Source organism: Mus caroli, unplaced genomic scaffold (genome assembly GCF_978045245.1).
Source record: "Mus caroli unplaced genomic scaffold, Mus_caroli_1 scaffold_1, whole genome shotgun sequence".
In the NCBI taxonomy this organism is placed as follows: Eukaryota; Metazoa; Chordata; class Mammalia; order Rodentia; family Muridae; genus Mus; species Mus caroli.
The window spans coordinates 191,140,210-191,165,213 of record NW_028227256.1 but is presented as its reverse complement, the minus strand read 5'-3'; the positions used below and the strand labels follow the sequence as shown (position 1 = coordinate 191,165,213).

General features: G+C 49.2%; 1 protein-coding gene across 1 annotated transcript; it reads left to right on the top strand.

The window, feature by feature from the left end:
- Positions 1-1,687: 1,687 nt before the first annotated feature.
- Positions 1,688-25,004, top strand: Camk1g (calcium/calmodulin dependent protein kinase IG). The gene is made up of 13 exons (XM_021169129.3): positions 1,688-1,771; positions 9,873-9,993; positions 12,153-12,281; positions 15,524-15,598; positions 17,014-17,152; positions 17,993-18,116; positions 19,650-19,725; positions 20,995-21,107; positions 21,747-21,825; positions 23,356-23,443; positions 23,671-24,098; positions 24,676-24,792; positions 24,922-25,004. Exons 2-12 carry the CDS (start codon positions 9,902-9,904, stop codon positions 24,764-24,766), a joined length of 1,434 nt encoding a protein of 477 aa, XP_021024788.1. The 5' UTR covers positions 1,688-1,771; positions 9,873-9,901; the 3' UTR covers positions 24,767-24,792; positions 24,922-25,004.

Below are 25,004 nucleotides of genomic sequence, written 5' to 3'. Positions count from 1 at the left end.
ACTTCTCAGCCAGCACCTTGGGAGGGCCTGTCCTGTCCGTATCTCACAGATCAGAACAGTCTGGAATAATGTTGCAGAAGTGAATCTTATGCTAGTTAGGTTCATCAACTTGACACAAACTGGAGTTGCTTGGGAAGAAAGAATCTCAGGTGAGGAGCTGCCTCCAGCAGATTGCCCTTTGGGCGTGTCTGGAGGACATTGTCTGATTGATGATAGACACTGGGAAAGTCCAGCCCATTGAAGGTGGAGCCACCTCTTGGTTGACACCCAAGTGGTCCTGGGATGTATAAGAAGGCAAGCTGAGCAAGCCAAGGGGAGCAAGCCAGTAAGCAGCACCCCTCCAGGTCTCACTTCAGCTCCTCTTGAAATTCTGCCTTTACTTTCCTCAGTGATGGACTGTAATCAAGACTGTGCAATCCAAATAAGCCCTTCCTGTCCCATGATGCTTTGAGTTAAGGTGTCTATCACAGAGACAGGAAGTAGACTAGAACAGGAGACTTCAGAAGGCATAACAAGGAGACGCATACATATTCTATTTGTTGGCATCCATGAGTTTGCCAGAGGCATGCGTAAGAAGTAACAAAAGTGACCACCACTAGACAGCAAGGCCAGGCTCAAGGGTAGAGGGATGATGCTTTTTAATACAGCTCCTGTCATAAAGCCATGCAAATGCTATTTTTCCAACACTACGGGGTGACACAAAATAGAAGGCTAACTAGGAAGAACATACAAACGTGTCTAGGGGGTAACAGGATCTGGGGACAGCACAAACAAGAAGAGTTCCTGGGAAGTTGATAGACACTGACCTTCAGGAGGAAAATTCCAGGAGAAAAGTGAGGTTGGAGGTAGCTAGAATATGGCCACATTCAGGTGAGCGTTCCTCATGAAGGTGGTTATGGGACCGTAGGTGGGCAGCACTGAGAGACTGGAGAAGGAGAAAGCAAGATCCAGAAGTCAGAGGCCCAAGGAACCTGAAGAGGGAAAAGAAGACTAGCCAAGGGGCAAGGCAGAGAGATGAAGATGAAGTTCCAGAGGGAACAGGGCATTTCTAGAGGACTAGCTGTCTCCCGAGTTATGACTGGGGACAGAATGGGGTTGGGGGTCCAGAGGAGAGGAGAGGAGAGGCATCAGAGATTAGGATAGAACCTGCCAAACCAGGGGCTTCTCTCCCTCCTCCTTCAGAGACAAAATAATAGGCTCACTGCTCAGCGAGGATGACCCCTTCTCAGCAGATACTGATTCCATTCCAGTGCTGGGGGAAGGGGCTTTTAGACCACCTAATCCAGTAACTGCTGTGTAAAGTGTAAACTGAGTCAGGCAGTCCCAGACAGCTTCTCTGCTTTTTTTCTTTTTACACTTCAGGGGGAAATCCACAACTTAATCTCATGTTGTTTTCTGTTATTAACACATCAATGCAGACAAAATTTAACACAGCTGTGCCCTCAAACACACAGTGTGTAAACAGCTAGTTGGGCATTAAAGGGTTCTTTCTGAGCTTGGCTCTTTTTTTTTTTTTTTTTTTTTTAATTCCCTAGGAGGGAGGGAGGAAGAGCAGAGCCCAGAAAAGCAAGGAGAGATACAAACCACTCTAGCTACTTTTACTCCCCTTTAAGGCTGCCTGGTTACAGTCCTGGGAAAGAAAACCCCTGTATTCCTCCCCTTTAATTGGGTTTATTGTTAAAGCACTGGGGCAGCTAATCCTCACAGACCTGTAGGAGCAGGCTTGCTGGCCAAGATCACAGACTGGAGCACCTTTCTTGTGAGCCCCTGGGTAAGACAGCCTGTTTCTTCTCTGGTCTCTGGGGAGGTTATCTTGTTGGCACGGAGAGGGAGAGGGTTTGAAGACTCACTTCCTTTCAGCCCCTGTCAGTCTCTCCTGGCTCTTGTAGTCTCAAGGGTAAGTTGTAACGGAAAGAGAAGCTGTTTGAGGCCCTAGTAGGTGCTTCCTGGGGGGGCATATCTGATCATTCCTCCTGGGCTGGACCAGGAGAACCTTCTGTACTTATGGGCAGAGACAGGAATAGAAGAGCATTGTGCCCAGTGAGCTCCGGTATGGCTGGGGATGGGAGGGGGTATCAGGACCTATAGCTCTTTAGCACCCCTCTTCTAGCTCACCCTTCATTTCTTTACCTCTGGGACCTAACTCATCTATCAAAGGAGATGGCTCACCCCACCCACACACACACACACACACTAGCATCTTTGGTGGGGATGGATAGTTTATGGGTACAAAGGCCATGGTAAATAGCCTGTGGCTGCTCTTCATGGGGGGGTGGGGGGAGATGGCCTCAGGCCTTGCAGCAGGGTCTCAGAGACAGGGTTCAGCTTCCCACCCCAGGGCCAAGGCTGCTGCATAAAGATGCAGGACACAGACATAAGCTCTAAGCTGGTCCCTTCACCTTCCCCAGGGGCTCATCTGTTCCTGGAGTCTAAACTTGTCCAGTGTTGCTCTGTGGGGTATTCAGAGTAGGCTTGGATTCACCACCCACGCTAGCCCCTTCTCGCCACGTAAGTTTGACGCACAGCTTTAACCCTGAGACTAGAGGAGGTGGTTGCAGGGCCAGCTGCAGTGTGAGCCTGGCCAGCCTCCTGCTCTGGAAACAGAAAATTGATCAAGAGGAAAAATCTCTGAGCTGGGTCAAGAGGGTCAAGCGGGTTCTGTCTCGGTTAAGGAATCTTTCCAGGTCACAGAGCGCGGTTGGGATGGGACCATCATTCCTGTGGACCTGAGCTAAGCCAGGGCCAAGGATGAGAACCATATCTGAAGCAGACCAGAGTACAAAGTGCTTAGTAATAGCTGATACTGCCACGCTTTGCAGCTGGCAATGGGCTTTTAATCCATCCAGCGATGTGCTAGATGGTCCCCTGCAACCCACTTAGTATATTGCTCAGAGAAGTAAGGTGACTGATTCCCTGCATGCTATAAAGCCAGCATCCCTTGTGTCCTGGTAGCATTTGAACACCAGTCTTTTCCATGTTGCTGTGATGTGTGTGTGTGTGTGTGTGTGTGTGTGTGTAAAAGAGTCCTGTTTAAAGATGACGAAAACTTTGGGAAAAACCTGAGGGCTGAGGAGGCAAAGGTTTAAGATGGATCCAGGAGCAGCTCAGGCAAGAGACACTGCTCCCCGGCTTCAACAACGAGGATTTGAACACTACAGGAGACTCAGCCTTTGTCAGATCACTGAAGCCATGTGTCTCCCAGGAATAAGTCAGGTGCTATGCAGCATGACAGTGTCAGAAAGAGGAAGGAGAAGATGAGCACCATGCCATGGGCCACCTCCAGAAGAGGCAACAGGTCCTGTGGTACAGTGACAAGGACACTGGAAGCCTTAGAACGGCCATGTATTATCTGTTTGACTCAGGGCATCTCCCCCTGAACATTGTTATCCATCAGTATCTCAGCTATAAAATGGTGTGAGGTGGATCCACAGCAGGGATCATGCCTGCAAAGTGCCTAGTACCGCCCTGCCTAGGGGCTCAGTCCTTGCCTAATTATTCCCCAAGGCCTGGGAGCAATTCTGGCTGAAGGGAACAAAAAGCCTTCTCCAAAAGGAGGGCTCTTCTCTGTTCCCTCTCCCCCATACACATGCACACCCAACCAGAAATAAACTGCCACACGGAGTGCGTGCGAGTGACGGCGCCCAGCCGCAGCAGCCTGCCAGCACCAGGGAGTGAATGAGCTGAGGCATGAATGAGAGGAGGAGCAATGGAGTCTGAGGAAAGGCTGTGGCTGCTGCTACAACTGCAGGCACGCCGCCATGCCATGGTCCGCAGGCAGCAAGGGGGCTGGGGCAAAGCAGCTGCCAGCCAGAAAATAGCAATGGGGGCAGGACTGCACAGCCTGTCCCTGAGTGTCAGAGCTACGTCCCCAGACAGAAGGTTTGTAACTCCAAGCATCTTGATGCAATATCCTGGGTCCCCCCTGTCTGTCCTCTGCATTTCTCCAATATGGATCCTTGTTGGCCCCTCTGAAAGCCCCAGCCAAGAGCCTGGTGATGAAATTCAATGGGAATGAGTCCCAGGCCTGCACAGTGGAGTCACCTCATGCATGAGTGCTAGGTATCAGAGCCATCAATGTGTGACACACAGACACACAGGTGTTGGCCATTAACTCCTCAGGATGGACAGCAATATGTGACACGTGGGGAAACATACTCAGGCTGTTTTTCCTCCCTGTTGAGAGATGCCTAGTTTCTCAGCTGAAGACCATGTGAATTATGGAGTTTGCACTTGGGGCTGGGCTATCAGAAAGTGGTCTGTCTTCTAGTCCTTCAGAACTACAGGGAGATGTAGCTCACATTATAAGGGCCCTGGGAGAGCAGTGATGGGGCGGAGGCAGCAGCTCCACATCTCCTGCAATGCCCATCCCTACGGGGGTGTCACCAGTGGATAACCATCACCTGCTGCCCCCGCTCTTCTCTCATGCTTAGTGTTTGGCTCGGGTACCATGCTGTAGGTATGCCAGCTGGCATTGGAGCAGATGCACATGCCCTTTGATACATTTGATCTCGTGGGAGTACAGTGTAGTAGAATGATGATAGGTGTTCCCATTCTGCAGGTGATGTAAACTGAGGAGGCCAGTGTGCTTTTGACTAATGCTGTCACCTGTGTGCCAACCTCTCAGCCACCAGAGCAAGCCACAGAGAGTGCTCTTGCTTCTGCCTGAGACATGGGCACTCAGCCTTAAGCTGACTTGTCGAGCAGTAGGGTGATTTGGTTGAGCTTACAGGTGGAAATTACATGTGAGTTTTCATCCAAAATAAACTCCAGGCCAACTGAAACTCTCCAGTTATTTTGTGAACAGAAATTTACATGCAGAGCTGGTAACAAGGGCTAAGAATGAACGGAGTGGGCCTGGGTGTTCCTCCCCAGCAGGAGTTTCTGGGATCCTGATGGCTGATGAGCCACTGGCTTGCAGCCTATGAGCTGGACACAGTTTATGCCAGGTGTGCAGATGTCACCCGTGCCTGTGACACCACAAGAAGGGTAGGGCTGTGATGGATGACAGTGAACTCTGGGAATTTCATGCACTCCTCAAAAAGACAATGTAAAGACTGGCATTGGAGAAGACCTTGCCTGCATGAACCTGTGCATGCTCTGAGCAGACCCAGGTCCATCCTGCTGCTGTTGGGTAATAAGAAATCACTTCATCAAGGAAATGTGAGTACTGGCAGGGTAGACTGCAGTAAGCACATGTCTGTAATAGTCTTCAGAGCCTTTCAGGAGCTGATATGGACCAGGACTAACGGAGAGTTTCTCTCAGTACTTACAGCCGAGAAACAGGGACTCATCTAGTTAAGTTTCCATCTTTCACTAAAGAAAAAGGTAAAAATCCAGAGGTGTATAGTGATCTGCCTTTGGGCTACACAGTGTCAGAGTGCCAAACCATGATAGGAGCTTCTAGTGTGTTCCCTATCCAGACTCTGGAATCCAAAGATACAGATACAGAGAATCTGGTACAGGCCAGAATTTAGGAAATTGTGGTACCAGGTCAGGGAAACCTCCGGCTTTCACCCTCTGGACCAGTATAGTCTGATGGTATGTGGCTCTGTGGATGTGTGTGCCCCTGCTTGGAGGCAGGGTGCATATTCTTATTAAAGATGACACAACTAATAACTTCCCTCCTAGTACCCCCAGGTCTTCAGTGCCATGCTTCCAACAATCTGGGAGAAGAGGGCAAAGAAGTCTGAGGGTGGCTGGCAGTAGAGTTCTGGGGTAGGACACATGCTTAGTATGGGAGGCTCTGGATAGACTCAGCCCACAGCACCAGAGATAAAAGAACAAGTCTTTGAGTACCCTGATTCACCTGGGGTTAGTGAGAGCTGGTGAGGCACATTCTTACTGAGAAACCTCAGGCAAAAGAGTGCTGAAAGTATACCAGTGTCTCCTGTGGGTAGAACTGAGAGCCATTATCTGCACATTTAGAACCACAGAGATTGCACTCAGAGATTCTTTGTCCCCATCCTCACCCTTATGATGTGTCTAGGCCAGCTAAGAGGCCCCATCTCATCCCTGCATTGTGTGCATAGGGTGGGGGGAGGGGTTGGAATTGAATGCCTTCAGGTTATGACACAAGGATTCCAGGTCTCTAGCAGGGCAACACCGACTCCCCGAATAGTTCAAATAGCAGAGAGGAGACGATGTGGAGCAAGGGGACAGGGTAAGAGAGAAGCTCCAGGAGGTGTGGGGTTACTGTATCTCTACACATGATGTAGAGACATGCAGACACTGCAGATATGCCTTATCTTCCCAAGAGTTCCATCCCGGTGTAGTATGGAGCCAGACCAAATGGAGCTGGGAAGGACAGGATAGTGAGCCCTAGGGGTCACCAGGAAGAGGTCTTTTACCTGCTGGGCTCATGGCCCAAGAATCTCTCAGCAGCATCTCATCAGTAGCCAGGCTGGCTGCCAACATGAACCAGAACACCTATCCTGGAAGTACAGAAAGGACTCATACATGCCAGGGCTGTAGTTGTCCTGCATGTCCTCTGGGAAGAAGTGTTCCCTTTGTCTCTTCCCTTGCTACAAGCTTAAAAGACCCCCCAAGAGGCTAGGAAGACCAGACAGAAGCTACAACAGCAAGTCTATGGGGTTATTTCTAGAAAGGATGGTTACTTGAAACAGGGTGGCTTAGGAGTGCCATATGTATTGTAGAAGAGGGGAACAGAAGAAGGAGGAGGAGGAGGAGGAGGAGAAGAAGAAGAAGAAGAAGACGTCGTATTCGTCGTAGTAGTGCATCGACTTAGGTAGAATGTCCCAGAGAGGCTCTGCTGACCGAGTACTAGACTCAGATCCCATTAGTCTACTGCTGCCAGGACAATGACAAGAAGCAAGGCAATCTGGCTTTCTGTTGCCATCCTGTTTCCTTCCTCCTGAGCTTCGGTCAGGACTCCATATCATGGGTTTCAGCTGGGGTGCCACCCTCTATGCAGGTTCAGAGCAGTGCAAAGAGTGCTTCGTATCCATCTTAAACCTAGCCCTTATCTGAAGCCCTCCCAGCCAATCTCCAGGGGCTGAGGCTAGTTGTACCTCCTGTGTGCACCAGGCTTAGTAATGGGTCCTGCATATTGAGAACGCTTGTCCTTCAGGCTCATTACCTAGCACTTTGCCTGTTTACCTGTCTACTTACATAGACGCAGCCTTTCTAGATTACAAGCACGTAAGGGTCAGACTTGTGTCACAGAAATATCTGTATTCAGTACTGGGTATACAGGAGGTATTCATTCAATAAATGCTCACCAAATGAAAGAATGTCACCTCTATGATTCAGAGATGATTGCATATGAACATAGTCATTTTCCTTGCCACAAGTCTTTGGTATAGAATCCTCACAATGATCTCACTTTGTTGAGGAGTGAGGGGCATGAACTGGGTACACAGGCCAACATGGAGGATGCCTCTTGAAGGCCTCCATGGAGGTGAAATTTGCCCTAAGTCTCAGAGGACTCTGTGGGGATTGCGCCTACGCTCTAAAATCCGATGGAAGTTGTCATAGGAAATAGTGTGAGGCAGAGTGCCTTGGAAGCAAACCAAATAATATTAGTGCTCAGAGTGTCTCTGAATTTTTCTCTTCTACTGAAAGATCTGGATTGCTGAAGTCAGGGGAGAAGAGGCCAGTGAGGCTGGAGCAGAAAGCAGCATGACCCAGCTGGGGGTGTAGGCAGCTCCTTCCCTACCCACCTGTGACCACCCTACCTGAGCCTGGGCCCCCTTCCCAGGAGGTCTCCGTGACATCATGGATTGTAGGAGTCCCTGAAGGTGTAGGGTCCAGATCTGGGGCGCTGAGTGTTCCACACAGATGATGAAGCCAAGTTGTTAGGACTCTATGTATGGGAGGAGCGGTGGGCGGGAAAGATGTTTTCTATGGCTTCATCTCAGCTAAGAATACTGTTTTTAAAGCTATTTAGGTGCAATGGAAAGGAAGGAACATTGAGCACAGATCAGCTAATGAGACCTGGGAGCCTCCTACAGAGCAGGCAGTCATTCTCCACAGCTCCTGCAGGGGGAGTGATATGCACAGCTGAGGTCTCCTTGCCCAGTCTCTTCATTAGCCCTCCACGTGGAACAAGCTCCAGTCCTGTTGTTCTGTGGAGGGGAAAAACCAAAGGGGAGACATGCAAACCAACTTTGTCTTTTGTGCACCTTTAGACATGCACACCTTTTACCCTGGGCCCTGCTTTCTTCAAGACTGCCTGCCCCTAGGGTGTTACCCAATAGGAGACTGTCCTTGGAGACTACCAAGATTGACATGCTATCATTGAAAAGCTCAAGTACAAAACTTCCCCTTCCTTTTCCTTTTCTTGCTGCCTGGTAGGTGGGGTCCAGGCATCCCCCACACCAAGGATCCTGAGATATTTGGAATTCAGAATCTGCAAAGGGCCTGACACCCTATCAGTCCTCCTCAGAGCACCTGCCCCACCCAGTCCAAGAGGTTAATATGGAGCAGAGAGAGGATTTGAACCCCAGTTCCAAACCTGTGCTCTTCACAGAGCTGCAGAAACACAGGATTTTGTGCACATGTGTGTAGGCATGTGTGAGTGCAGTTGAGTGTATGCATATGTAAAGACCAGAGAACAGCTTCAGCTGTCATTCTTCAGGGGCCTCGTTTTGTTTCTTGTTTTGTTTTGTTTATTGAGACCTAGAGCTCCCTGAGTGGAATAGGCTAGCCCATCAGTGAACCCAACCAGTCCACCTCCCCAGGGCTGGGGTTACAAGTGAGTGCTACTCTCTTCAGCTTTTCCCAGAGATCAAACACAGGTCCTCATGCCTCCATGATAAGCACTTTACTGGCTGCATTCTCTCCACGGACTTCTAAAAGGCCTCAAGATTTTATGGACATTGTTTTTTATTTAAGGTGGGATCAGACAGACAGCCACTGTCTAAAAGGAATAACCACTAGACACATGCACCCATCTCTCTGTCAGGTTCAAGAGGTAGGGTGTTGGCAGAACTGCTCTTTCCTGTCACTCTTGGACACTCAGCAACCATGCTCCCTGCTGGCCTGGCTTCCCCATCTTGAGGCCCTCCTGTTTTAGTTTTCTCTGGGGAAGCAGCTCTGTGCAGTTTTCACTTGTTTGACACCTTTGCCAGCTTCAAATCTCAGCCTAAATCCAACCTGCTTACAAGGCCTCCATTGGCCTTATCTGAAGACACCCTTGTTTGTCCCCATTACGCACCAAGTGTCTGGTCACTTAGTCATCTGCATGGGAGTTTGCTAGCTGGCTCATTGCCTGCTTCTTTTGCCTGACTATCCCAGAAGGAGGGCCACGGTCCAGTTTGTCTATCATCACATATCCAGCTCCTGGAGCAGCACAGGAGCATTTCCAGGTGCAGCCCCAGAGCTCTGATGCAAATGAGGATATGCTTCAATTCAGATGCTAACAAAAGTCTACCCAGCTCCCTGCTCAGGCTGTGGGGATGGCAGGGGAAACACACTGCTCCTTTGCAGACACTGCAGCAGGTAGGAGTAAGAACAGGAGGCAGAGCTGTGATGGTAAGAAGGAGCCAGGCTGAATAAACACAGGAAGTTCCTGGGTTCAGCTGGGATGCCCAAGAGCTAGATGCAGCTTATAAATATGTGTGTTGTGCACTGTCACTAGTGCACAAATTTCTGTTGGGTTTCCACCTTCCATCTACACCCCTGTTTGACCTGGCAAGCAGACACAGAGCAGTCACTCAGTCGATTTGCTCTAGCAATTTTAGAATGGAAGTGGGAGAATGTTCTTATTTTTGCCACTTCCCAGGTTCTGCTCCCAGGCTTTCCTTCTGGCCATTACATCACGATCTGGGTGTTTCTGATTCTTTTGCAACCTGTTCTGTCTTCTACGAGAAACACTGATCGGACCTTGTCTTTCTCCCCTCCTCCCCACGAAGCTTCCCAGGCAGCTTCAACTCTGGAGGACATGGGGCGTAAGGAGGAGGAGGACTGTAGTTCCTGGAAGAAGCAGACCACCAACATCAGGAAAACCTTCATCTTCATGGAAGTGCTGGGATCGTAAGTCCTGGGGCTGGGCCTCAGAGGGCTGGGCTGCCTGCTGTCAGGGTGGGTAGGGGGACTAGCCAAGTCCCTGGAACTCTCTTAGTTGCAATAAGAGACTTGGGCAAAATTTTATGGCCCTGGGATTTCAGGGGCATAAAAGGTACCTGTTACTTTAATGCACTGGAGCCCTCAGGAAACACCACTCCATACCTCCAGATTCTGTATCCTGAGACAGCCCAGTGGCCCCTACCATATTCTTAGATCTGTGGCAACTTGAGGGTTCCTGACCTAATCACAGAAGGGAGGGACTGGGGAGCACTTCCCCATAGCCAGTGTCTTTGGAACATTTTTCCTGGGCCTCCCTTTCAGCTTCCTCATTTCCTTTGTCATGTGACCAAGTCAGCCTCAATGTCCACTTCCGACAGAAGAGAAGGGGCTTCTGTGGCCCAGAGAGCAGGTGGGTTCCTCGCCCACAATGGCTTCCCTTCACCCCTCCTCTTCTCCTTATTCCAGTGCTTTACAAACGCTGGAGCCCATGGTGTCTGGGCCTCCTCTTGACAGCAATCACACAGCTGGCTGACTCCATGTGAGGATGCATGTCTCGGGCAGACTCACCATTCAGTCCCACCTATCCCCAGGAGGTCACAGGCTCTGACGTAGGCCAGCCAGCAGCTCCAGCCACCAGTCTTCGCCTCTTTGGAGCACCAGTTGGTCAGCTAATGAGCCAGGAATAATTGGACCTAGGCAAGCGAGGAGTCCACAGGCTGCTCCCTCAAGCAGGCTTTCTAGTCAGTGCAGTCAAACTGTCACTTGACCCTGCCCTGGCCAGGAGGCCACGGCCTCAGATAGTTGCAGAAGTGCCCACACTTTCTGCAGACAGATGGGCACCAGGCACCACTGAGAGGAGACTCAGGCTGTCCCTACACAGGGAGGTGTCTGACTCTGCATGCACAGGAGGACACAGTGTCAGTGCTGGTTGTAAGAGCCCTCACCTTCCTTTAAGGGCCTTGCCAGCATGGGAGTGTCTAGAAAGTGGCAGTTGGCAGGAGAGAGACAAGGTACACAAGTGAATCAAAAATTATCTGCTAACCATCCCTAAACTAGAGAGAGGTGGAGCAGGAAGCCCAGGCTGACAAGAGCTGATGCTGCACTGTCTCCTGGAAGACATTCCAGAAACAGACAGACATGCCCTCTCTCCCGGTGCTCTGGGATGCCTGCCACTGCAACACCGTGTAAACCTTAGAGGGACTCAGGAGCTCTCTTAGACATAAACTGCTCAGCCATCCCTATATCCTTTAGGTCCACACTTGCAGATTCAGCCATCAGAGAGTCAAACATAACGGGAGAAAAAGGTGTCTGTTCAGGACACAATATAGGTTTTCTCCTGTTCTGGTTCTCCAGCAACACAGCACAGAGCAGTGGTCGGCACAGCATTTGCCTCAAAAGCGAAGATTCTAACACAAGCCACCATCAAGCTCCAGCTCCCACCCCTAGCTTAGCTGAGGTTCCGATGGCGGATGTACAGGGCCCTTCACTTCTGGAGCAGGTCAGTCCTCCAGGATTCCGTCCATCATGCCCCCAAATCCACAGAAACTGCAGGAATGGAGGAGAGACGGTCTGCCTTGTGTGCTGGGGTCAGAATCAGGATGATCACCAGCAGTGCATTGATAAAACACACGGGTATTTCCAGCTACCACAGAAACCGAGGCAAGAGGATCCCATGACCCTAGGAATTTGAGAGCAGTCTGAAAGTTCTTAAGACCCCACCAAATTAAGTTAAATGCTTCACAAATAAAAGCTAATCCAACGGATCCAAGGGTTTTCTTTTCTCAGTGCATGTGAGTCTATTCTCTCCTGCTACCACTGCCAGCCACACAGCACCACGGTGATGGAGAGCGCATCGGCTCTGGAGAGCCTTGCTGGGGTTAACCATTGTGGAGAAATGTCCACAGCTAACGTAGAGTCTGTGGGGTTGCGTAGGGAAACGTGACTGCCTGGTCGCCACGTCTGTCCCGTGTGATCCGCAAAGGAGAGAGCACACTGGTATGTCAGTGGGCACCCCACTCGTCTAGAAACTTGTCAGCCATACATTCCTCTTCTATACTTCCCCTTGGTTTCTGGCATGCTCTCTTCCAGCCAGAGCTACATTTTCTGTCTTGGCCTCTTCCCTACAGAGGAGCTTTCTCAGAGGTGTTCCTGGTGAAGCAAAGAATGACTGGGAAACTCTTTGCTCTGAAATGTATCAAGAAGTCGCCAGCCTTCCGGGACAGCAGCCTAGAGAATGAGATCGCTGTGTTGAAAAGGTGAGTCGGCATCGTGGCTGAAAGGGAGTTGGTGTGAGGCAGGTGCAGCTGTGAGATTCAGACCTGCCCTTCCCAAATTACCTTTATGGCAAATGAGCTTGATTTCCACAGCTGTGGGTATTGTGCCCTTCGAATTGCTGTGTCAGGTTAGTCAGTTAAGCCCAGGCAGCTGTGCCAGATGAATTTTTTTTCCCCAGTGACTAGTTGGACTCACTGGTTAATAAGTGTAGGCCAGAGAGTAATTGGCTCAGAGAGTCAAAAGCCAGCTGATGGCCAACAGCAGGAAGAATCAATAGCTGAGGAGGCAGCAGAAATCCTGCAGCAGGAATCCTGCTGGCTTCCATCCATCCTGCCCCAGAATTAGCCTTGGTTGGATCCAAAGACATAGCTGGGAAACTGCCGGAGGCTACACGGATGCATCACCAGTGTTCACAGTGAGACTCTTACAGTGAGCCTGTGGGATGCCTGTGACATATTAAAGGGTGACAGGTGACCCATGATCAAAGCCATATGATGAGGCAGACATTGCCCGGGAGCCCACATTGCCCAGCTGAAGAGAAGCATCCATAACTATGTTGTCTCCTACGGTCTTCATCTTCTGCAGTCCAGCAGAAAGTCCTGTGTGGAAGAGACAGGTTCATGCTTGCTGGCCCAGGTGCCTGATGAATGTGGATTATTAAATAATGTTTTCAAAGAAGAAAGACTTTGATGAATGAGTGGAATTTCGTGCACAAGGAGGCAGAGCAGAAAGGAAAGTCAAGAGTTTTTGCAAACTTTTGTGCAGAATCATGGAAGTGTATGGAGAGAGTCTATCCTAGAATCACCGAAGCTTTGAGTGGGTAGCATCAAGGACAGGCAGTGAAAATAGAATGTTGAGAGGAACAAGGTTGGCAGAGGGTCCTAGGATCAAGGATGCTGGCTTTATTCTATGAACAAAGAGGGTTTGGGGTAAGAAAACAGAATCGGAATAATAATCACCTCCCACCACCACCTTACATGTGGAAGAAGGTGGGTTAGGAGTCAGCTTAGAGGGTGGGAGACCCATTATAAAACCCTCACAGCAATTTACACAGTGATAAAAACATGAATGGCAGGATTTTGTGAAGACAGGAAGATCGAACACAGGGCCGTCTCAAGGAAAAAAATGATCCAGTTTGAGGTTAGCCAACAAGAGTTCAGAAGAGCAGAGCATTTAAAGTGACCCTGAGACTAAGCCAAGTCCCTACTAAGTAGAAAGTGATGCAGCTGATTAGAATAAAGAACAAAAAGCATAGACTTCAAAGAAACAGGAAGAAACTAGTTGGAACATATGGATTGTAGATGTCTCTGTGTCGATTATCCATACATGGAAGAGCCTGGCAGGCACACTATGGTGACCTTTCTCACTGCACTGTATCAACAGCCTAGATTTTCAGCGCACATCAGTTCATTGCAGGGATAATCAGAAGTTCATGTGGACATTGCCGGCATGTAAGGGTGGTGGAGTCCTAGGAACCAACAGTACCAGCTCTGGGATTTAAATATGCCTTAAATCATAAAGCTAACACTATCCCTTCCCCTGAGCACTGTGCCTTGCATTTTCTTTTAAAAAATTTATTTTTTTAACAATATATTTACTACTCTTGTGTATGTGCATTGTATATGATGAGTGGATGCAGATGTCATGATAGGCATGTGGAGGTCTGAAGGCCTTCACATGAGTTTCTGGGATTAAACTCAAGTCAAGCGCCTTAATCACTGAGCCATCTGTGTTTCTCTCTTTTAATCCTGGTGCGACCACATGAGATGGATGCACTTTTCAAATCAAAACCAACCAACCAAACAACAGAAGTGAGGATTTGAGAAAGCCAGATAAAGCTAGGATATGCCAGAGTCAGGTAAAGTCCTAGGCTCCTCTAACTCAATCTCAGCCTACTGGAGGCAGTCTTCCTCCCAGGCCTCCACAGAGCAGCTCCTGGGAAAGCCAGACCTCTCACTGTCATAATTCTTCTGCTTAACTCTAGGGCAGGACATCACGACAACTCATGGACCAGACCATCTTATGTTGAGAGTGGCCTGTACACCATGGGCTATTTAGCAGTCTTTCGACCTCTACCTTGTAGGTGAGGGGGGAAGCCCCAGCCTCCACTAATAACAATCAAAATTATGTCTCTAGAGGGGTCGAACTACGGCTGTCAGTTAAGAGTATATAGTGCTGTTAAAAAGGGTCCAGGTTTAGTTCAAAGCCCCTCTATCAGGTGACTCGCAAGTGCCTATAACTCCAGCTCCAGGGAATCTAACACCCTCTGGCCTTTGTATCCATCTGCAAGTATATGGTGAACAAAAATTCACACAGGCAATTATGCATGTATATATACACGCACACACATACACGTGTGCACACACACACAAGTAAATACTTTTTTAAAAGTTAAGTTAGTTTTTAAAAATATGTTGCTGACTATGGTGGTCAATGAGCTTAGCACTTGGGAGACAGAGGGAGGAGGGTCTGCACAAGTTTGAGGTCAGCCTAGTATACATGATGAGTTCCAGGCTAGCCTGGGTCTGAGCTACATAGTAACACCCTGCTAAAAGAAGGAAAGGAGAGAGGGAGGGAGGGGAAGAAGGAAAGACCAAAAACCACAATGCAAAGAATAATTAGAAAGATAAATAGATGCTTGGAAGATATAAAATAAAAATAGATGAGGGATAGATAAGAGACAGATAGAGATAGATTAATTGATTGATTGATATATAGATAGATAGATGATACATGGATGTATTCATGTCCTTTAAGGGGTAATATCATTGATCTAAGACATTCCACAGAAAATCAGAATCTACCTTTTTCATATCTCACCACTCTTTTTGTGGTTACTTATTGCTTTTCCTGTTATTGTGACAATCTTAATACCTGAGGAAACAAATTTAAAGGGAGAGGTTTGTTCTGACTCCCAGCTTGAAGGATCTAGTCCTTCTAGAAGGATCTGCACCCCCAGTCAGGAAGCCGAGAGGTGAATGAGGTTCTCAGTCCACTGTCTTCTTTATTCACTGTGGACTCCCAGCCCATGGGGGTGGTGCTACCCATACACAGAGGAGCTCTGTCATCCTCAGCTGCTTTGCCGCCTCAGAAGGCTTCTCTGAGACATGGTCATCTTACACATTGCCATCCAACAATCACTACAAACTTTGAGTGTGAGTCTGCACTTTTCGTTTGGATCACCTGAACCCTGTACCCATCACAGAATTCTTACCTTATGCAGGATCAAGCATGAAAACATTGTGACCCTGGAGGACATCTATGAGAGCACCACCCACTACTACCTGGTCATGCAGCTGTAAGTGAAGATGACCCTCACCCCCACAGAGGCCTAGGAGTGGGGAGCAGGGGGAAATGCCTGCCAGATAAAGTCAAGAACTGGCTTTAGAAGCTCTGAAATGCTATCCTGTGGATTACTGTGCTTCCAGCGCAGGGCTGAGAGGTCACACAGGTCTGACTATTGAGTTAGTTCATGCCAGCACAGGCTTGCAGTTGTTGGGGTATTAACCGTGAACAGACAATAGCTGTTCACAATCATTGCCTCCCATAAGATCTTCTGGGACTTCCCAAACACTCAGCCACTGAAGAGGAAAATGTCAGGTATAACGTAAACCCCCAAAAGCTTTCTTTGGCACCCCTTTAAGGTGTCAATTTCTATGGACTTGATGATAAACATACTAACATCATTGTAGAATAAACTGATTGTAAGAGTAGAAATCTCGGGTAGATGATTTCTTTTTATTTATTTATTTATTTATTTATTTTTTGGTTTTTCGAGACAGGGTTTCTCTGTATAGCCCTGGCTGTCCTGGAACTCACTTTATAGATCAGGCTGGCCTCGAACTCAGAAATCCGCCTGCCTCTGCCTCCCGAGTGCTGGGATTAAAGGCGTGCGCCACCACGCCCGGCTGGGTAGATGATTTCAATGCAGTATAAAGAACAAATTTCTCAAGAGCGAGCTGCTTGAGTTAAATGCAGGCTATGTGCTATATCCTTCTGTAAGACAGAAATGGTTCTTCAGTAGAGTGGTCTCTGTCTGTCACTGTCATACCTGCTTCGTGTGGTACCAGGGGTGGATATGCTACCACTGCAAGGAATCAGGCTTAACATGATATCTAGAGATTCATGAAGAATATACTCAAGGAGAATATGATCTTTCATCAGAGGTACTGGATTCTCTAGCACTCCAATCTTCTAGTACTGATTGGAAACTTCTAGAAACATAGCATAGATGATTTCATGGATAATGGGAGGTCAGGCTTTATCTTTAAGCTCTAAAGTCCTCTTTCCCCGTACCATTCAAGTTTAAAATATGTCTAGGTCCCCATCTGAAATTTCAGCAGCAGGTAGCTTAGTTTTCCCTAACAAAGAAAGACGTCCCATTGTAAATGCATGCCATTAATCTCATTTTCACACTTTGTCCAATATCCAATCCTGTGTCCAGGCAGGAAACAAAGGTATTCATAGGAAGGAATTCCTAGCTTTTCTAGGTGCTCTACCCAATTCTATTTGAATTATAATAGAAGCTTCCAGAAACAGACCAGCCAACACTTGAACCAAATGACCCCCAGTGATATCTCAGTTACCCAGAAGGAGTGTCCTGAGCCAGCAGTGAATGCTCACACCCCACTTCAGGGTGCCTGCCTGTGCTTACAGCCCATCGCTACAGAGAAGTGCTTGGCCTGCTATGGAATCAGATTCTTGTGCCCACAGTGTTTCTGGAGGTGAGCTTTTTGACCGGATCCTAGAACGTGGTGTCTACACAGAAAAGGATGCCAGCCTGGTCATCCAGCAGGTCTTGTCTGCGGTGAAATATCTTCATGAGAATGGCATCGTCCACAGAGATCTAAAGGTAATGGGGCAGGAGTGCTGGGTGGGGAACACATGTCACATGAGAGTGTTGGCATGGTTGGACTCACAGGCTTTTTCTGCCCTAAGATTCCTTATGCTGAGCATAGACAACCATTTGGTTCAACTGCACCTGGGCCTTTGCAGGGACCTCTTACTTGTTTAGTTTAGTTTAGTTTTATTTTATTTTATTTTTTTATTTTTATTTTTAATTGGATATTTTATTTGTTTACACTTCAAATGTTGTCCTCTTTCCCCTCTGCAAACCCCTTATTCCATCTTCCCTTACCCTGCTTCTATGAGGTTGCTCCCCCACCTATTCCCACTTCACTGCCCTAGCATTCCTCTACACTGGGGCTTCAAGCCTTCACAGGACCAAGGACCTCCCCTCCCATTGATGTCAGATAACGCCTGTTCAGCTCTTTCAGCTCTTCCCCTGACTCCTCCATTGGGGTCTCAGGGATTTTTTAAATGTTCCCTCATTACAATGTCAAAAGAATCCACAGCCACAGTCAAATTCAGACACTAAGGGTCTAAACCACAGTGGGCACTACTGCAGTAGGCATTGGGGGGATAAGAAATAATTAGCCAAAGGTTGGGTCCCTCAAAATGCAGTCTGGAGTAGTTGGGAGTAGGGAGGAGCAAAGACAAGACCATAAGCAAGATGCAGAATTCTAGGGTACAGAAGCAAGGGCACAGATGGGAGGGAGGTGGAAAAATAGGGAAAGGGGCTGTGGCCTCTGAGTTGGCAGCCCAGGGCTTCCCTTCCTATGAAAGCCCATATCAAGGACAGCACACTGTTCAGGACGTCCCTTTCTATGCTGTATGTCTTCTCCTTCGGCAGCCTGAAAACCTGCTGTACCTTACCCCTGAGGAGAACTCCAAGATCATGATCACTGACTTTGGTCTATCCAAGATGGAGCAGAATGGAGTCATGTCCACAGCTTGTGGGACCCCAGGCTACGTGGGTGAGTCCAGGGGCAGCAGAGGGGAGCCATTTGTTTGTTTAACCACTAGTGTTGTAGTTAGCTTTCTGTTGCTGTGATAACCCACCATGACCAAACGAGGACAGGACATTATATCTTATCTTATAGCCCATCATGAAGGGAGGTCAAGAAAGGATCTCAAGAAGGAAGGTAAACACAGGAACTGAAGCAGAGGCCATGGAGGGATGCTGCCACTGGCTTACACCCCATGGCTTGCTCAGCCTGAATTATACCACCCAGGACCAATTGCCAAGGGATGGAGCCACACACAATAGGCTGGGTATCACATCTCACATCAATCCTAAGTCAAGAAAACGCCACACAAAGGTACCCACAGACCAATCTGATCGAGACAACTCCTGAAATGAAGTCCTCTCTCCATAATAACTCTAGCCTGGGACAAATTGCCCAGCAGAACAGTGATATGACTCACAGAGAACGATGACTGTGTATAGACATATTCATCCATCTGGTTCTCTAATCCTGCTTCTACAGAGGCTGCTCTCAACCATTCCAATAGATTCTAGGCACATTCTTCTACCATTACAACCCTGAGATTGAGCAGAGAGCTGAGGGGTGGGGCATTCACCCATCTTTTCTTCCTACACTAGAACTCCCAACTGCTAGGAGTCTGAATCCACATGATGATGATGAGTGTTGGCCCAAGGGGTAACTCCTGGAACTCCAGGAAGCACAGGGGAGTGGTGGAGGCTGGACTCCTGAACAGAGAAGTACCTGACCAGGCACTTGTTGTTAGCAGTCCTGGGACTTGAGAAGAGGAAAAGAAAGAGAATAGTTAGCCAGTCATCACCTGATGGGCTCAGGAAAGTGGGAGGCAGAACCCAGACTTCCAGGAAGAACCTGCTCTGTTCCACAGGAAGTTTAGTCACTCACCTAAAGATGTGGAATTCTGTGGATACTAAACCCAGTACTGGGGTACATTCAGAAGGCAGGTCTCTGCCTGGCTTTCCCAATCCAAGGGAAGCATGGCTTCCCTTACTGAGCCCTCAAGTTCATGTACTAGGCAAGTGCCAGAGATGAGCAACTCCCAGTCACCTTCTGGGAGCTTCCTGAGATGACCAGAGTAGGAAAGGGAGCCTTTGCCTCCCAGGGCTTCTGCTGCTGTGGGGAAAAGACCACGCTACCCAGCAGATCCCTGCTTTGAATACAGAGAGACTGGACCCTTGCCCTGAGGGTCCTCCAGAAGAGCTCAGTCAGGTGTTACTCTTAGAGAGTAGTCTATTGGAAACAGCAAAGCTGGAGACTTCTGGGCTTATGGAGGAGTTAGAAACAGCTTATGGGAATTCCCAGATTGATGAAGGAACAGGTCTCTCCTCTAAGGAAGCGTTAGTCTGCTTGGGGAGATACATTGCTTCCTTTGGGGCACTTTCAGTCTCATGGATGTTCCCTACTCTACCCGTCTGTCCCCTACTTCCATCCCTTTCCTGTTCTCTACTCCTCTCTCGGGCCTCCTTTCTTGTCCCTAGCCCTGAACCTACGATTGATTTCCTACAGCTCCAGAAGTGCTGGCCCAGAAGCCCTACAGTAAGGCTGTGGACTGCTGGTCCATTGGTGTCATCACGTACATTCTGTGAGTAAAAGCTGGTGTCAGTGCATTCCCTGAGAAATCACACACACACACACACACACACACACACACACACACACACACACGGGCCAGGGGGAGGGAAGAGAGGGAAAAGGGGAGATAGGCAGGGAGAGGAGGCGGGGAAGAGGGAGAGAGAGGTTGGTTCACTTATGTGCATAGGTGTCACTGAACTCCACCAAGCCATGGACAGAACCCAGCCTGCACTCACTCTTCAGGCCCATGGGTTACCCTTCTCCTGAGCACTGCATTCCCACCCTCTGTACAGCCACTCTGTAGAACCATCAAGAAAGTGAGAGATCAAGGCCTAGAACCCATGTAGGCCGAAGTATCTCAGCTCCTCCGACCCAGAAGTGACACCATCCGAAGGCAGCATCATGAACTAAAGATTCTGAGCATTTTCTCTCTGCCACACACGCTCAGGTGCTCCATTTCCTAGCCTTTCCAAGGGTTCTCCCCCAACCCGTGTCCCCACCCCCATAGCAGCCAGCTTTGTTCTTAGGGAAGTAACAGTTGCCTCTCAGTGTGGATTCTGTTAAATTATTCTCTAACTCATTTACTCAGATAATATCTGAGTCATCTCCTAGGCTAGGGCCAAGGGATGTAGCTCAGTTGGCATGGCGCCTGCCTAGAATGCATGAAACCCTGAGTTCAATCCTAGCACAGTCTTTAACTGAGTGGTAGGAAGGGGTCTAGAGAAATAACTCGGCAGTTAAGAACACTTAGTGATCTTCCAGAAGACCCACATCAGGCCTGTAGTTCCAGCTCCAGGCCGGTCTGACCCACAGACACACATTAACATTAAAATAAAACTAAAGCATCTTTTTTTGAAAAGAATAACCTGGGTATGGTAGCACAATGTACAATCCTAAAAGAGACAGAGGGAGGAGCAGGAGTTCAAGGCCATCCTTAGCTACGCAGCAAGTTTTGAAGTTAACTTGGGCTACATGAGACCCTGTCTCAAAGAGTAAACCAAAACAGTTTAATCCCCTGTGGTGTTCCTCATTCTTCATAAGGATCCTTTGTAGAGATCACCCAAGAGCCAGAGGAAGTGAGGGCCCAGTGGGCAGATGTCCTGCAAAGGATCTTCCCAGAGAGTTCTCTTCAGGCCTCAGCTCTGCATGTGCTCTCGTAGTCACACTGCCGGTCTGAGACCTTCACTGACTGTGAATTGTGCAGTGGGAGGCTAGATAGAGAGGTGGTCCAGGGAGGAGGGAACTCCTCACAGACTATGTCTTCCCCGTCTTCCTGCAGGCTGTGTGGCTATCCCCCTTTCTATGAAGAAACAGAATCAAAGCTTTTTGAGAAGATCAAAGAGGGTTACTACGAGTTTGAGTCTCCGTTCTGGGATGACATTTCTGAGTCAGGTGAGCATGAAGGACAAAGCAGAGGCTGTAAGAGAAAATGTCTTAATGGAGAAGACAGTCCCTGGGACTCATGCGGCAGAGGCTGCCAGGGAGAGCAGAGAAGTCTCTCCCCAGTTCAAAGGCCAGGTGAAGTATTTGAGGCTAGTACCCCAGAGAGGAGGGTTACAGGCGGGGGCACAACGTGAGGTCAGGTAACAGAACAGAAATGACCCTGATGTGGGAGAAGGTGACATGCACACTGTGTGAGAGAGAGAAGGCAGCATGCATTCTGTATTGGAAAAAAAATGAGTCATGTCTGCTTGTGGAGCCTGGTAAGTGGTGGATAGAGCTGGAAGGATCCAACACTCACATGCTAACCCATGTGCTTACCAGCAAATGTATGCACACCGGGTGCGGGCACATTGGCATGACGTGACTGGCAAGGCTCCCCTGTACATGTGGGTGAGGCTGCCTAGAGCTCTCTTCTTGGTGGCTTATGTTGGGTTGTTAGGTAGTTTGGATTTTTTTTTTTAAGACTCTTAAAACTGTCTCTTTAGAAGATTAGCTAAAGATGCACTCACTGCCTCCCACCAGCCCGGAAGTGAATTTCTTTCAGTCATGAAATCTGGTCCTTAGCTGAATCTCTGATATTCCCCTTAGCCAAGGATTTTATTTGCCATCTACTGGAGAAGGATCCAAATGAACGGTACACCTGCGAGAAAGCCCTCAGACACCCCTGGTAAGTAAGAAATGGGGTGGGCTGGAGCCAGCTGCCCTGAGACATCAAACCCAGTGATGTTCATGAGGCCCAGCTGGCCAGCACACAGCACTGAGTTGGGCCAGTGTGGCCTGCAGGGGCCAGCTACATGCTCTAACCACTTTTAGAAGCAAAGGCCAAGGGTTCTATCTTCAAGCTGGATGACAGATCCCCTCATGGTTACTAAAGAGGCAACCTGTCCTGAAGGGCATGTTGCTGGAGGTGAAGCTCGGTGGCCGAGTGCCTAGTGTGTCTAGCCATCCAGGAGGCTTACGACAGTGCCTAGTTCCAAAGATAGTGGTGTATGGTGTACACACACCCACACCCTCACACCCACACCCACACACACACACACACACACACACACACACACACACACACACACAAAGTCACGTGACATGTAAATTTACAAGGTGGTAAACAGACTCTTGAAGCACTACTTCCGGTCCCCTGCTCAGGATCTTAAGAGTTGTGCCCACCTTCTCCCATAGCAAGCACAGAAGCCTTACCTCTCCAGGCTTTCCCTGACCTGATTCAGCCTGTTTTTTTCCCCCAGTTCCCACAGTTCTAGCCAAATATCTCTGATTCAGGCTCACGAGCTAGCCCCCTCCTCCTGCCTCCCTCTCCCCTCACCCCAAGCTTTTTCTTTACCACACCTTTGGTCACCACAAAAAAAATATCCTTCCTCTTGACTTCCATGTCCAGATTACTGCCCTGAGTTAAGCCCTGACTTCTTAGTCCCCACAGATCTTCCATTACACAGATTGCCAGATCTTCCATTTGTCCTTTTAATTACACAGCCTGCCATGAATTTCTCTAGCCCATGGCCTGAAATACCACACAGCTAGAGTAGAGGCTCTTGGAAACCAGGGCACCATCTCTCACTTATTCAAGTTCCCTGGTGGCTCTGCCAATACTGTGGCAGCCAACACTTGGCTCAGCAGGTCCTATATCTAAGGAGTACTTAGAGACAGGTGAAATAAGAGGCTGAAGAGAGGAGCAAGGTGTGGCCTGCATACGGTGGTCTTCTGGAGGACAGCCCCACATGGACTTGCTTCTGATCAAACATAAGGGCTGGGAGATGAGAGCCATAGTTCCCTATGATGTCAGGACTTATACACGGTCTGTAGAGGAACAGGTGATGGATGAACACTTGGACTTTACTATCAAGAGCACGCACTTATCACTGCTTAGGAACACATAAAGAGCCATGGAAAATGTCTGTCAGTGCTCATAGCTGCACTCAGTGAGCTATCACTTGCAAAAAGCAAGTGATGGACAGATCGGTCCCCAAGACCACAGTTTGACAACTCTGTTCTAAAAGGTTTTGATTTGCTAAAGCATAAGCCCCTATGACCTGCCCAGGAAGATATAGGAGTCTTTTCCTGCTGGAGTCACCCCTCTCCCCGGGTATCCTATCAACTGAACATGGCCCTGCATGCACAGAGTCCTGTCCAACCTCTGACTGAGTGCCAGGGCCACCTGTTAACCAAGTCCCCTCCTACATGCTAGGATTGATGGGAACACAGCCCTGCACCGGGACATCTATCCATCTGTCAGCCTCCAGATTCAGAAGAACTTTGCCAAGAGCAAGTGGAGGGTGAGCTGTGCTCAGAGGCTGAGCATGCTGTCCTGGGAGGCTGGACTGTCTGGGGCTGATGGGAGGGTTTCCCAGGGCATCCCTTTCCCAGGCAACAGCAGTACGCTACGCTGCTCTCTGTGAACTGGGAAGTGGGCAGGGTGGTTTCCAGAGCTCCCAGGGAGAAGAAGGCAGGAACCCAGCAGCCTCTGCAAGAGCACAGCCAGACACTTTCCCTGCTTCCTCAGCAAGCCTTCAATGCAGCGGCAGTGGTGCATCACATGAGGAAACTGCACATGAACCTGCACAGCCCCAGTGTACGCCAAGAGGTGGAGAACAGGCCACCCGTGTCCCCTGCTCCTGAAGTCTCCAGACCAGACTCCCACGACAGCTCCATCACAGAGGCCCCCATCCTGGACCCAAGCACACCCCTTCCTGCACTGACCCGACTACCCTGCTCACACAGCTCCCGTCCCTCAGCTCCCGGTGGTGGCCGCTCACTCAACTGCCTGGTCAACGGCTCCCTGCGCATCAGCAGTAGCCTAGTGCCCATGCAACAGGGCCCCCTAGCCACGGGGCCCTGTGGCTGCTGCTCCAGCTGTCTAAATATCGGGAACAAGGGAAAGTCTTCCTACTGCTCTGAGCCTACCCTCTTCAGAAAGGCCAACAAAAAACAGTACGTAGTCTCAGGCAACGAGCCTCACCCTGATCATCTATTTCAGAAGGGACAGGAATGACTTGCTGAAGAATGTGACTGCAAAGGCCAGGGCCACTAATAGGTAGCTGCAGGGAGGAAGGAACTCTGGGCCCAGGCAAGGGAAACTTCTGCCACCAGCCAGAGAAACCATTGCCAGCCATGTCTGGCCTCTGGCTTGAAGTTTGCTCATCTATAAAATGCCTCACCGAGGTATGGTAGAGGCCAAGTGGAGAGGCAGGTTGTGCCTCAGCCCAGTAGTAGAGGACTTGCCACACGTGCATGAGACCTTCAGTCCTAAGTCCTGACAAAAAGCAAAAGGCGAATGTGTGAGTAAGAAGTACTGGTGTTAGATGCTCCAGTTACCAGGGCTTCCCTGTTTGGGGCAGGAAGGAAGAAGGGAGTCCTGGAAGTAAGTGTTCACAGCAGGGTCTGGGCCATCAGGACTTCAAAAAGAGATGACTGGGCAGACACTCTGTGTGTGTGTGTGTGTGTGTGAAGAACATGTTTTCCTTCTTACCTCCAATAGTTCAAAGACTCTACTCCATCTCCTTTCCAGAAACTTCAAGTCAGAGGTCATGGTACCAGTGAAAGCTGGTGGCAGCACCCACTGCCGGGGTGGACAGACTGGGGTGTGTCTTGTCATGTGATCCCAGGAGCCCATGTGGTTTTTCAGGTAAGGTCTGAGGTGAGTGGGCCAAGCTGGGGAGTAGGGGATCTGATATCTAGAAAGGAGCACCCACTCCTGGGGTTAAGGGAGGGGCTGAAAGCCCTGCAGTCAATCACTCAGTGCTTCCCTTTTCAGGAGACATTCCTGGCTCTTCTCTGCCTCTCTGAGCTGGTGTCTGCCCTGAGGAAGGGGAGCAGTGGAACAGAGATAGCCAAAGC